The 12,685-nt window shown below is 41.2% G+C and overlaps 1 protein-coding gene across 1 annotated transcript in view; it reads right to left on the reverse strand.

Annotated features, from left to right (window-relative positions):
• INPP4B (inositol polyphosphate-4-phosphatase type II B) overlaps window positions 1–12,685 on the reverse strand; it is a 489,632-nt gene that overhangs the window by 196,847 nt on the left and 280,100 nt on the right. The window contains exon 11 of the mRNA XM_084627075.1: window positions 2,488–2,538. Within this exon, the coding sequence (XP_084483201.1) occupies window positions 2,488–2,538 (51 nt within the window). The remainder of the gene's footprint in view (window positions 1–2,487; window positions 2,539–12,685) is intronic.

Below are 12,685 nucleotides of genomic sequence, written 5' to 3' on the forward strand. Positions count from 1 at the left end.
GTTTTGACTCCAGGCAGTAAGAGCAGAAAGCAGCCAAATCAGGCACTACTGCACTTGGGGGAAGGGGGTAAAATGGTGTTCAGCCAGAGCTACCCCTCCCTCCAGCATGCCACTGGACCCAGAATTGTGCAGAGAAGACAGCTGCCACTATGGGATCACTGGGACTCAAGCATTGACTCTCTTCCCCCCAGCTAGTGGCCTTGGGCGCAGAGAGGAGCCAGACAGAGACTCCAGCAGGAGGGAGCAGAAGCTGCCAAAGCTGAGTTCTTTGGAGAATGTTCAGCAGTTTTGACTAGAGATTCTCTGTCTTGCGCTGATTGGCTGTTTGCTCCAACCCCCTCCCTCCCTCACAGTCTCTTCATCTCAGCTTCACTCACACTGGCCACTCTTACTCTCCTTTCCACTGCCTTGTCCTCCCCACTCCACTCTTACTCTCCTTTCCACTGCCTTGTCCTCCTCACTCCCTTTCCCTTAACTTTTCTTTCTATTTAGCTTATCCACACGCTAAGTAAACTCACCCCTCAAATGTATCATGCAACTAAAATGACATTTGGTGCTATCACATTGTTCACTCTGCTTGTGCGTTATACCTATCCTCTCTCCCTACTGTGTCTGTCTTGTCTAATTATATTGTAAGCTCTTAGGGGCAGGAACCATCTACTACTCTGGGTTTGTACAGAGCCTAGCACAACGGGGCCCCATTTTTGGTTGCCTATTAGACACTACTGTAATAAACATGATTAATTTGTACTAGAAGTGGGTATGGTCACATGATGGAAGATCAGACAAAAAGAAAAGGGGAGCCACTCCCCCCCACCAACTTCTGAATTCCAGTGCTGGATAGAGCAGGAAACAAACCAGAACCAACATAATTTGCTACCATGGATTTATTATTATTTATACACATCACCATCACAGATGAATTTGGTACTGTACATGTCCCAATCTAAATTGTTTGCAAGGTTTTTTGATTTAAGGATTTTGATTTAGTGCCAATTCCCCACTCCTAATTCTATATTTCTTCTCTGTGGCTGGGAAAAGGGAGTGTCTATGTGCCTGTGCATGCTGCCAAAATGCAAGAGTGATTCTGGATACTTTAGAATGCAATCTGGGAAATCACTGGGTTATTATTAAACCTTAACAGAGATGTGTGGCAGGGTGGACTAGGTCCGGAAGCCCCCTGTGGGAGGCCTCATGGTCCTGCATCACCCTGCCCCAGAATAGATCAGAGAGAAATCCAACAGACAGCCTAGAGTGGCTGCAGAGGAGCAGCCAATCCGGGGCCAGAAGAGCCCTATATAAGACAAGCAGCAGAGCAAAGAAGTTCAGTTTCTGTGTGGAGCTTGATGAGGGAGGACTGAGGGCCTAGCTGGCTGGTTGAACAGCAGGACTGCAGATAGCTCAGTGCAGAGAGCTCACCAGGTAGAACTGAGCCCAGCGGATGCTGCCAAAGACCAGGTGCCTGGCTGGACAGAATAGTAACAGAGCTGTCGAAAGGTCAGTGTGGGCAGGCTGAGCCCGGGGGACTGAGCATAAAACCTGGCCAGACCAGATGAGAGTACTGAGATGGGCCCTGCTGGTCTGGTACCAGACTGAGCCCAGGGAGGGCTGCTGAAAAGGACCCCCGTTGAGGGTACCAAGATGGGCTCCAGCTAGGTGTCTGAAAAAGGCAGCGCCTCTGGGAAGAAGTCTAAGAACTACAGCCCCATACCAGGGCAGTGATAAGAACTCAGGACTTTATACCAGAAGGGGGGGGACAGCATGTGTGGCTTGGCCAGAGGGCTGAGCTGCCAAAGACCAGCCAAGAGAACCAGTAGCTGTGGGGTGCTCAGATGAAGCAGGTGCCTCCCTGATGTAAGACCAAAAAAGAAAAAGCAGGCTCACACCTGCGAGAAAGGAGGCCATCCATGAGAGGGGGGTACTGCCTCTCCCTCCCATGAAAAGACTGTTTGCAGGCACTATTGGACAGAGAAAAGGGGGCACGCTTGAGAGGTGGGTGCTGACGCCGTTACAGGATGCCATTTCTCCTCAAGCCTGTGGAATTTCAATTTTATCGGATATACACATTGCTAGCCCTCACCCAGGAGGAACACTCTCTTCCTCCCACAAAATTAGGTCAGTACCACAATGGGCTCTTTAAATATTATGTCACTTCTTATTCAGACACCAAATACAGCTGCTATGGCAGTGCTGATTGACCTTATTCCTGAAACCCAAAGACCAGGCTGGTCAAGGGAGTGTGAGCACAAGCTCTGTATCTGACCCAGACTGCTTGCAAGGCACTAGCAGAAACTCTAGAAAACTGGACTGGCCTCCGGATAAAAATCCTCCTTGAGGAAAAAGCCTGAAGTTTAGAGTCAAGAAGTAAATGCACTAGAATCCATCAATCTCTGAGTGTATTACTCCTGTCATGATCCTCTATTAATTTAATCCAACTTCTAATGCAAAGTAAGTTTATAAGCTGCCTAGCTAACAGAAATCACTTACCCCAACATCTGTTCTTGACTCCTTGTGTTCAGACAGGACACGGATGCGGACCTGGGAAAAACAAATCAGTTGTGGGTTTGGTATTTCTTGAAAGGGAAATCCGAGAGAGACTTGCTTATGGATTTATTTCCATAGCTTTCTAACTTTTTTTGCGGAGGGGGGGGGGTGAGGGGGAGGGTACTGGGGGACTGGTGCCAATCCAGTCAGTTTCTAAACACTAATTTTCTTTTAATAATTTACCACTTCAATTTTTTTGGCATCCTGCTAAAGTCCTATTTCTGAGAAACTCATTTATCATTCGGAAACTTCCTGATTCTCCGCAGCAGAGAGGACTATACTCAACTGCTCCTTTCATAACTTCAGACCTTTACCAAAATGACTGTTAGGTTATAAAATACCTCACAGCCTCTTTACCTAGAGTCATTCTCAGGAACCAACATTCTTCAAACAGTAGAACGACTTATGAATATAACAGGGTGGATTATATTGCAGTTTCTCCTACAAAAGTCCACGATTTCATGCATACACACTTATAAACACTTCACCCACGTATGTATGTATCTTGGGAGTTTTCTACACCCTAACTTGGACTGGTTTAACTAAGGGTATTTTTAAACCAGTTTAGTTAAACCAGTACAAGTCTGTGTGTAGATACTCTTACTTCAGTTTAAAAGTAGCTTATTTGATTGTTCCAAAGTGGGTAAACACTTGAATAGACATTGGGCCTGAGAGAGAATGAGAGAGAAAATGACTTTGTAGTCCAGTGTTTAAGGCACCCAGGCAGAAGGTGGGAGACCCAGGGTCCAGTTCCCTCCTCTAATCATTATTTCATTGTTCACAATTGAACAACTTTAACAGGAGAGACTGAGGGAGTCTCACATCAGAATATCCTATAGTTCAATGGTTAGAGCACTTTCCTGAGAAGTGGGAGATCACTGTTCAAATCTCTTTCTCCCCTCTCTCCCGGTACCGAGGAGGGAATGGAACCTGGTGAGTGCTCTAACCATTGGGCTCACAGTTACTGCGTAATGTGGGCACCAGCAACACTACCTCCTCCTGCTGCGAGATTCTGAATCAGACACGATCTGGTAGGTGGCCTCTGAGCATACCTACTGGATCAGGCAACTCAGGCAGACAAATATCTATCTTCCCCCTCAGGCAGACGAATATCTATCTATCTTTCATGAATTGCTCTGGGGCTTAGTCAAGAGGTAGGCATTCAGATGCCTAGAGGAAGGCAACAGAGCGCAGATGCAGAAACGTAGGCACGGAGAAAATTTGGACCATGAAAAATTAGGCATTAAGTGAGTTTAAGTGCCTACGGAGTTCACAGTGGAGCCAAAACTGGGACTTAGGTGCCTAACTCTGGGGTTTAGATGCCTTAGTACTTTTGTGATACCCTGTACCTGTCTCCTTTCCACAAGCCCTTCAAGGTCATCTGTGTACCTAGGCATTCATGGAAGGCACAGTCCCTGCACTCCTCCTAAGAGTAGGGCCTCAAGTTGTCCCTGGCCTTTTACAGGATGCAGCTTCCTTGTATGCATGACTACCCTTCATTTCGCCAACAAAGACCAAGGAAAATCTGGCCTAATATTCATTTTAATAATCTGTTTTCCAAACACTGATAATTGTAGGTATTTTTAGTATGTATATAATTTTCTTATGTGGAACCTTAGAATGAAGTTGAAACTCAGTACAGTCTTTCTAAACATTTCTTATGTTGGCATTTGTCATAAAACAGAACCCACTCATCCTTTAACACCCACACACACACACCTGTTAGTTTAAATATGAGATGAGAGTTAAGGAGCTCTTTCATAGAATCATAGAATATCAGGGTTGGAAGGGACCTCAGGAGGTCATCTAGTCCAACCCCCTGCTCAAAGCAGGGCCAATCCCCAATTAAATCATCCCAGCCAGGGCTTTGTCAAGCCTGACCTTAAAAACTTCTATGGAAGGAGATTTTACTACCTCCCTAGGTAATGCATTCCAGTGTTTCACCACCCTCCTAGTGAAAAAGTTTTTCCTAATATCCAACCTAAACCTCCCCCACTGCAACTTGAGACCATTACTCCTTGTCCTGTCATCTTCTACCATTGAGAATAGTCTAGAACCATCCTCTTTGGAACCACCTCTCAGGTAGTTGAAAGCAGCTATCAAATCCCCTCTCATTCTTCTCTTCTGCAGACTAAACAATCCCAGTTTCCTCAGCCTCTCCTCAGAAGTCATGTGTTCCAGACCCCTAATCATTTTTGTTGCCCTTCGCTGGACTCTCTCCAATTTATCCACATCCTACTTGTAGTGTGGGGCTCAAAACTGGACACAGTACTCCAGATGAGGCCTCACCAATGTCGAATAGAGGGAAACGATCACGTCCCTCGATCTGCTGGCTATGCCCCTACGTATACATCCCAAAATGCCACTGGCCTTCTTAGCAACAAGGGCACACTGCTGACTCATATCCAGCTTCTCGTCCACTGTCACCCCTAGGTCCCTTTCCGCAGAACTGCTGCGAAAGAACCTTTCCTTAAAGGTACCCAGAGTTTGGAGTGAGGAAACATTTCTCTTCTCAGGCAGTTGCTGTGCTATGATTTTCACAGTAAGAAGAATATTTCTTTCACAAAAGCCTGGAGACAGCAAGGAAATGTTACATTTCACCCACTGAAGGACCAATCATCTGGTCCACATTAAAAATGTATGGGAATCCTCATTTGGCTATTATTAGATATTCCTGTGTATTCCTCCAGTTAAACTGGCAGGTCAGAGGAATATTGCTTTTATGCAGACCACTTATTTCTACTTTTCACATAAAGTTAATATTTAAAATTTAGAGTAGTTATAAACACGTTTTACAAGTGAAAATAGGCAATGGAGTGGCTACAGTTAGTATGCATTTTTAACAAAATAAATCTGTGAAAGCTGATAACTAAAAAGTAACATCTGGCCCAGAGTTGCAGTGATGTAATCCCCTTTTCTTATTAAAATGATTATAAACTATTTTTATATAATATGAGCAAACAATTTGTTTAAGAACTACTGTACAAACTATCTGTACTTCAGTGATTTCTATGGAGCTGTTTGCATCCAGACTCCTATTCAGCAAAACTTTCAAGTCATGTTTAATTTTAAGCATATGCGTGAGTCCTGTTAAAACTGAAGTCCAACTGATTTGTTGAACTGAAGTCCTTGGGCACCGATGAAAAAACTAACTAGATGGTAAATTCTACAGAATACTGAGTGTCCTCTACTCTCACAGAAGTCAATACAAATGGAGAGGTCTCACACCTCACAGGAGGTACTCAGAACCTTGCAAGACTGGTCCCGTACTCTATTGTATATTGCCCCAATTTTGGAGAGCAAGCATTCTTCTGCATAGAGAATCTTTCTTGAATCAGGACCTATATGAGGCAGGGATGGAGGAAATGTATAAAACAGCAAACCTAGAGTGCAGATTTCTGTGTGGTAAAAATATCCACTTTAATATACAGTGAATTAATCAAATGAGGGAAACAACGTCTGTTAAGATGAAGAATTGCAAAAGAACAACTTTAATTTAAATAAACACTGAGGGATTAGTTAGAAAAATTATTTACAAACGTTGTCACTTTGAGTTGCTTTCTGATTCAGCCATATTCACACACCTTTTTCTGACCACTTTAGAGTCAATTTTTATGCAAACAAATTTTTGCTAGGACTAATGCCAGAGAACAGCTGCCTTTTGTGTAAGTGGCTGTAGTAATAAGATTACACGTGAAAACAGGTATTTATAAGGGCTGCTCAAAAATTTTTTTAAACTGTTCTTCAATGAAGAACAGTTTCAGCTGAATGAATTTTACTGTGAAAATTTTGTGTGTGGAAATTTTCAGTTTTTTGTCAAACTGGACACCCAAAAACTGAAATATTTTGATTCAGATATTCCACAATGCCACACGGGAGTCATAGTTGGGTTGCCTAGCGTACCAATGCCCCTGTCTGGGCTGTGCTCCCCACCTAGATATCATCTCCCATGAGACTCCCATGATGCACTGCCTCCCCTTGCGAAGAGGGCAGACCAGGACGCCTCAGAGATGTAGTCCAACCAGGGAGGCCAGACTACTGAGAAAAATGGGAGTATGAGGCATCTTAATTACAGCTTCGATGAGACACCGTAAAGGCATTTTTCAGTTCAACTATTCTGGGTTTTGGTCGAAGTATTGTTTGATTTGTTTGTTTTTTTCTTCATCAAAAAGTCAAAATGTTCCACCAAAAACAGGACCTATTTTCCAACCTGCTCTTTTATTTATGGCTTGTGCTGGAATGGCTCAAACTCTTTTTTTTTCCTTTTTTTTTTAAATGAAGTTTTGGACAACAGGAAATAGAAATAACAACATGTGACCTATTAAACTTCACAAACAACAACAGTAAATAGGCAAAGAAACAGCCAAAACAAAATGGTGATTTTCAAAGAACTCACAGGCTGAAATATATTTACATAAAGTGTTCAGAAAATAATTATAAATAACTAACACATTCATCAAAGTCTCTGGATAATATACAAAAGGAAGAAAAGGTAATAGTTCACCCACCTCTAGACCGAAGTCATGATGAAAAATGAAACACAGAATTAAAAAGAATTTTGAAAAGCAAATAATCTCTCAGTACATTTTGTAACTAAACAAACTACTGCTACTTTTTGGCATCTCGTTATAAATAGGAAACCCTCAGCTTCACAAGGGGATAATTAGGGCAATTCTAATCCATTTTCCACAACTAAAGATAAACTTGAATCTCAGACACACAATACGCTATCAGAGGGTGTTTTCTTTCCCCTAATTTGCTCTGTGCTTCTGAGAGTAAAATCTGACCCATCAAGGAGTTTGTTTGCTCTGGTCTGGAACAAGATGAAGCAAACCTTAACAAATTACTTTCTTACACTCAGAGACCATATGTTTTTTCAAGACAGTAGAAAAGATAAACATGCAGCGCAGTTCTCTGACTTGTATTTGCCCTGTAGACGAACAGAAGGCATTGCAACTATCACTATTACAAATTAGAAAAACCAGGTGGGTGAGGTAATACCTTTTATTAGACAAGGTTCATCCTGGGACCAACATGGCTACAACAACACTGCAAACTAGTAAAAATATTCATTAGAAATTTTAATCTCTTTACCACACATTCACAGCACAAAGAATCATTATTAACATTAGAACACAATCCATTTTTAGTGCACGTACCACCGAATTATCTAAGTGCCAAATTTCTCCATGCATAAAAAGTTACATTGAGTTTCAACTATCCTTCTTGTAGTCCTTTACCAAAATGTAAAAGACAGTATTGTATTATTAAACAGGGCATCTATTTTGGTCATTCATGACAGACTACTTCACATCTACACTATGTTGGAGATCAGTTGACTGAGCCATTATCATTACCAACACCTCCTCAGTGCTATAAAAGAATTAGCATAATTAAAAACGAAGACACTTTTTATTCTTACACCTTTTAACATGTCATAGGCAATTAATTCAAAGTGGAAGTGAAAGAGCATTTCTTTTCTTTTTTGAATATTTCATGCCTGACCTAAGTTCAAGCCTCTCTTCATGTCAGTTTATAACTGAAGGCTTGGTTTGTATATAGTATATTTCTCTCTTATTATGATGATTTAAAGTTATATTAACAGGCTAGATTCAGATCTGTTACATCAGTGTAAATCTTGAGTAACTCCACTGGCTTCTGAAGTGGCTCATAGTACTTATTACTCTGAATTGCACATGTATTATACAGTTCATACCTTCTATTAAGTGCTCCAGCCGTCTCATAGTAAGCAGATTTTTGCCACATGTAGTTATTATGAGAATACATCACGAGGTGAGACAAAGTAAGATTGACCACTGTAGTATTCCTTGGTAAGGTGATCTACGGTCCTGGCTATGCTAGCCTTTTCCGGCAAGTATTCCACTGATGGTAGCAATGGTCAAAGTCCTATTGCAGATAAGGCAGTCATGTTCATTGACAGTTCTACTCCCATTTTATCTGGACCTGCTCTGAGAAAGCACCTTTTCTGTGCAGGCACCCTTTCTGCACAAGTAATTGCCTCTACTGACATTTTGTCTGGAGAGCGCAGGCACTGAACACAGAGCCAGCAGCACTAGCCTCTACAGAAGGTGCAGGTGGGGGTACAACCATAATCACGCCACCCTAACCACTGCAGAACTTGCCAGTGATGGAGGGGAGTGCAAGCTGCACTCTTCTTAGGGTGTCAGAGCTGATGCTTCAGCAGAGTCAACCAGAATCCCGCTTCAAGTTCTTGCTGCAGTGCAGGAACTCTACATACCCCTTTCCTCAGTCTAGCTACATCTCTAAAACGCCATGCAAGCCAATTGTGGCATATAAATAAGTAATACTACTGCTGTCATGAATACAACAAAATGTAATTACCATAATAAATGGGGTAGAAAGAATAAGATTGCTGGAGGGTGTAGAGTTGGCTCAGGTATCAAACGCCAAGAAATCTTCACTTGTACATGGAAGGGGTCTGGCATTAATAAAGGTGAATGGTCAAGTGCCATAAACATCAGTATTAGAGATGTTAGCTCTTATGACCAGGAAGAGATGCAACATGGTGGAGAAGTTTGGTGACAACACAAAAATGGAAGAGGTAGCAGAACTCAGCAACACTATGTTTCGTGTTGGTCAGTTTTGTAAGATTTTAGTATTCCTGGTTCAAGGTTGCTAACTGAAATCCAAGTCTTGAAACTATAGATAATGATATCACACTTTGTTAGAAAAACAAAAAAGGACTATTCTGGAGATACTGGTTTTCCCGAAAATTATGGTAAGATTTTGGAGGTTGTAACTTACTGCATGACTGCTGGCAGTGCCTGGCACAACTGAAATTTTTCAGATTTTTACATTAATTATGCAGCATTCGCCAGCTCCTTAACTTTTACAGAATAGGCCTCCTTCTCCTATTTTTTGCAGATTTATTTTTAAAAGAAGGTATTTATGAAACAACGAACAACTACAAATCCAACGGTATTTCCTCTTTAGTTAGAAGATTAACCCTTTACTGGACAGTTTAAATGACATAACTTCAGGCAGCAAAGACATACATTGTATTTAAACAGTCTTTGTCACACAATTGTTTATAGAACAGGAGACATGGTTCTAATATAAAATTTAATACCGGACAAATGGGAAACAAGAAAACAGAATTTAAAGGATTTTCACCCTACCACAGTGCCCTGGCACAAGGTGGAATATGTGCCCGCTCTTGTTTGGATTGCGTTACATCAAGGGCTACAATTACAAAAAAAATAAATTTATGTACCTGAAGTGCCCAAATGAAAGGACAAGCATACCTGCATACAGCTGAACACTTTTACTAGGTGGTGTTTAAAGCTCAGGTTGTAGCTCCCCTTATGGAGTAGGGGTAGTATAAGCATCTTTCCTCCCTACTTGTGCCCACCATCCCCATCCACTGCATTAGCCTGCTAAATCATAGACAGAATTGCTCCTCCCCTAAGGAGCAATTTCCAAGAGAGGATGGGGTGAGCAAAGAGAACAGGGAATTTAAAGAGGTGTCACAGAGTGCTCTTCTCCCCCGCTCTCATGCAACTGGAGAGTCACTGGAGACATTCCACTTCTCCGAGGCAGAACGCCTCCCAATGTTCCCCCAAGGACAGTGTGTGTCTGCACCACTCCCAGATCCAGGGCAGTGGCTAAAGAGTGCAAAGACTATGAAAAACACTGGGAGATTTCCTTGAGTGAGGACTGAGGTCAGCAGGATTTGGACCAATAGTATGTGGAACTTGATGTATAAATAAAGGAGAGGACAAAAGTAAATTGGCAGTCACGGATAAAGGGTCTTCTGTATGGTCAGACAAATACATTTTCAACAGTTAGGGTGGCAAACTGCACTCCAATGCTTACAAAACTAATTCCATGCTTCCTCAATTATAAAGCAACATCCTTTCTGTAATGATTTGCTTATCTTTTCCCATAAATAAAAAAGATAGATTTGAGTGTAAACATATTTAGAAAATTGTTTCCCCCCATTTTGTTTTTATTAGTCTTACATTAAGAAGTCAGCCATAACACCTCCCCCAAATCCATACAACAATATAAAATAACAAATGAAGAGACCAAAAATAAAATTTCAAGGACTATGAAAATCATACCTTTTACACAGTTATAACACCACCACTATCTATGTCTGATTCTCTGTCACACAGCTATTCATATGACAGATGACTTACTCTTGAAGACAGAGCCCAAGTTCAATCTATATCTCACAGTCAAAGTAAATATGAAAAGGCTGCCAAATCTGTCTGTGTAAATTCAAATAATTTAATGTGTGTTCAGTATACGTAATGAAAAAAATGAAAGAAGGGGAAAGGCCTATTTATTTAACTTGCTAATAAGGTACACAGTATGAGCAATATGTTCATTTTTTAACTATTTGAAAGAACAATTTTTCCAGCGATAAAGATCTGACAAACTATAATTAATATATGGGAGGGAATAAAAGTAATTTGAAGAAAAATGGTCTTTATAAATTAAAGATAATTAACAATTGAGCCTCAGCATCATTAAAAATAGATGTTCACCTACTGCCATTCATTAATTTCTTCTTTACAGAGACTCAGAGTACAGATCGTCTGTGGGTGTAAATGGCTGTCACTTTGTTAACTTCAGTGGAGGTGGAAAGGTCACACATTGTTGGCCCTAGCAAAACTACAACAAAATACAGGTCCACACTGTAATAGCTTCCCCACAACTTCCTCTGCACAGTGGAAACACCTTTATTGGGTTCTGGGAGCAGGTGCAGGCAAAGGAAGACCTTGCCATGTGACTTCAATGCACGTATCAGACACCCATAAAAGAAAACAGCTACCAGATGTAGATCAATCACTGGGGGCCTGAGACACTGGCCTACTCAGAAAAATGAAAAGTGAAAGTAAAGTAAAGGCACCATTCACAGCTGTTAATTTAACTGCATGGTAGTAGAGGCACCATTCACCGCTGTTAACTGCATGGTAGTATTTCCATCTCTTGGAAAAAGAATCGAAAAGGAGACAGATGCTCAAATGCCCCACAAACTGCTTAGTGCATTTTATAATGAAGGGCTCTGTGGTGCTCAATGATCGCATAGTGCTTAATGTGCTTACAAGAGCTATGCTGTATTCTGAGTCCGGTTCCATTTGGCTGCACATAACAAGAGTTTCACAGCATCCTGCCCAGACTCTGTCTGGGAAGATCAGCCCCTAAAGGCATCGCTACGAATACCACAAGCTCCAAGGCAGCAGCAGCATCATAACTTCATGGAAGGTGCCCACAGTTCAGTGAACAGCCTGGCTTGATGTACTCTTTTGAGGGTCTTTAATTACTAAGCACAGAAGACCTTAAAGCAAGTGACTGTGACCCAACTAAAATTTTGACCTGCTGCAGCCACTGGCAATCACACAAGGACTCTCAGACCACACATTTATATCCCCACAAAAATAAAGTGACCTTGAACACAGTGAATCATCCAGAGTTCATCACAGTGATAAGCAACAATTGATACGGTCAACACTGATCTTAGGTAGCTACATCATTAACTGAAATGTACATGCTTCTGTTTCACTTAGCTGTTGGTTGCCAGTCAGTTTTTATGGCTCAGGAAAGCACCCTAACTTCAATTTTTTTTGTCATTATATTGCCTGATTTTCTAAGAGTAGCAAAATATGTGAATGGTTTTCCACCTGTCTCCAGTTACTGTTGAACAAAATGCAGGCAGGTTAAAATACTGCACAATTAGATATTCTACACACCACCTCAGTTTCTAAATTTTACATAGTATAGCACCATGCCTGGTAGGTTTTGTATTCATGAGAAAGTAGTATTTTGTCTTATGTTGCTAATTTTCTTCACACAAATGTATGACCCATAATGCAAATTAGAATAAGGGATAAGTAACTTAATGAGCAAGAGGATGCTGTAAGACAAAATTCTGAGTACAAAAACTTCTTCCTGAATTGTTTAAAATTTGATGAATGGTGCACTATTACTCAGGACATCTCACAAGATGCTGAAATGAGTTAGCTCAAGTTTCTTATTCCTAAATGTAATAAGCATTTCAACGGCACTTTTGAAAAAATAAAATCCGTTTTTCTGTGTGTGTTCCATTTTGCATGTCAAAGCCCATAGCTATTTGTTTAAAATACATTCAAAT

Source organism: Lepidochelys olivacea (genome assembly GCF_965140295.1).
Source record: "Lepidochelys olivacea isolate rLepOli2 genome assembly, chromosome: 4".
NCBI lineage: Eukaryota > Metazoa > Chordata > Testudines > Cheloniidae > Lepidochelys > Lepidochelys olivacea.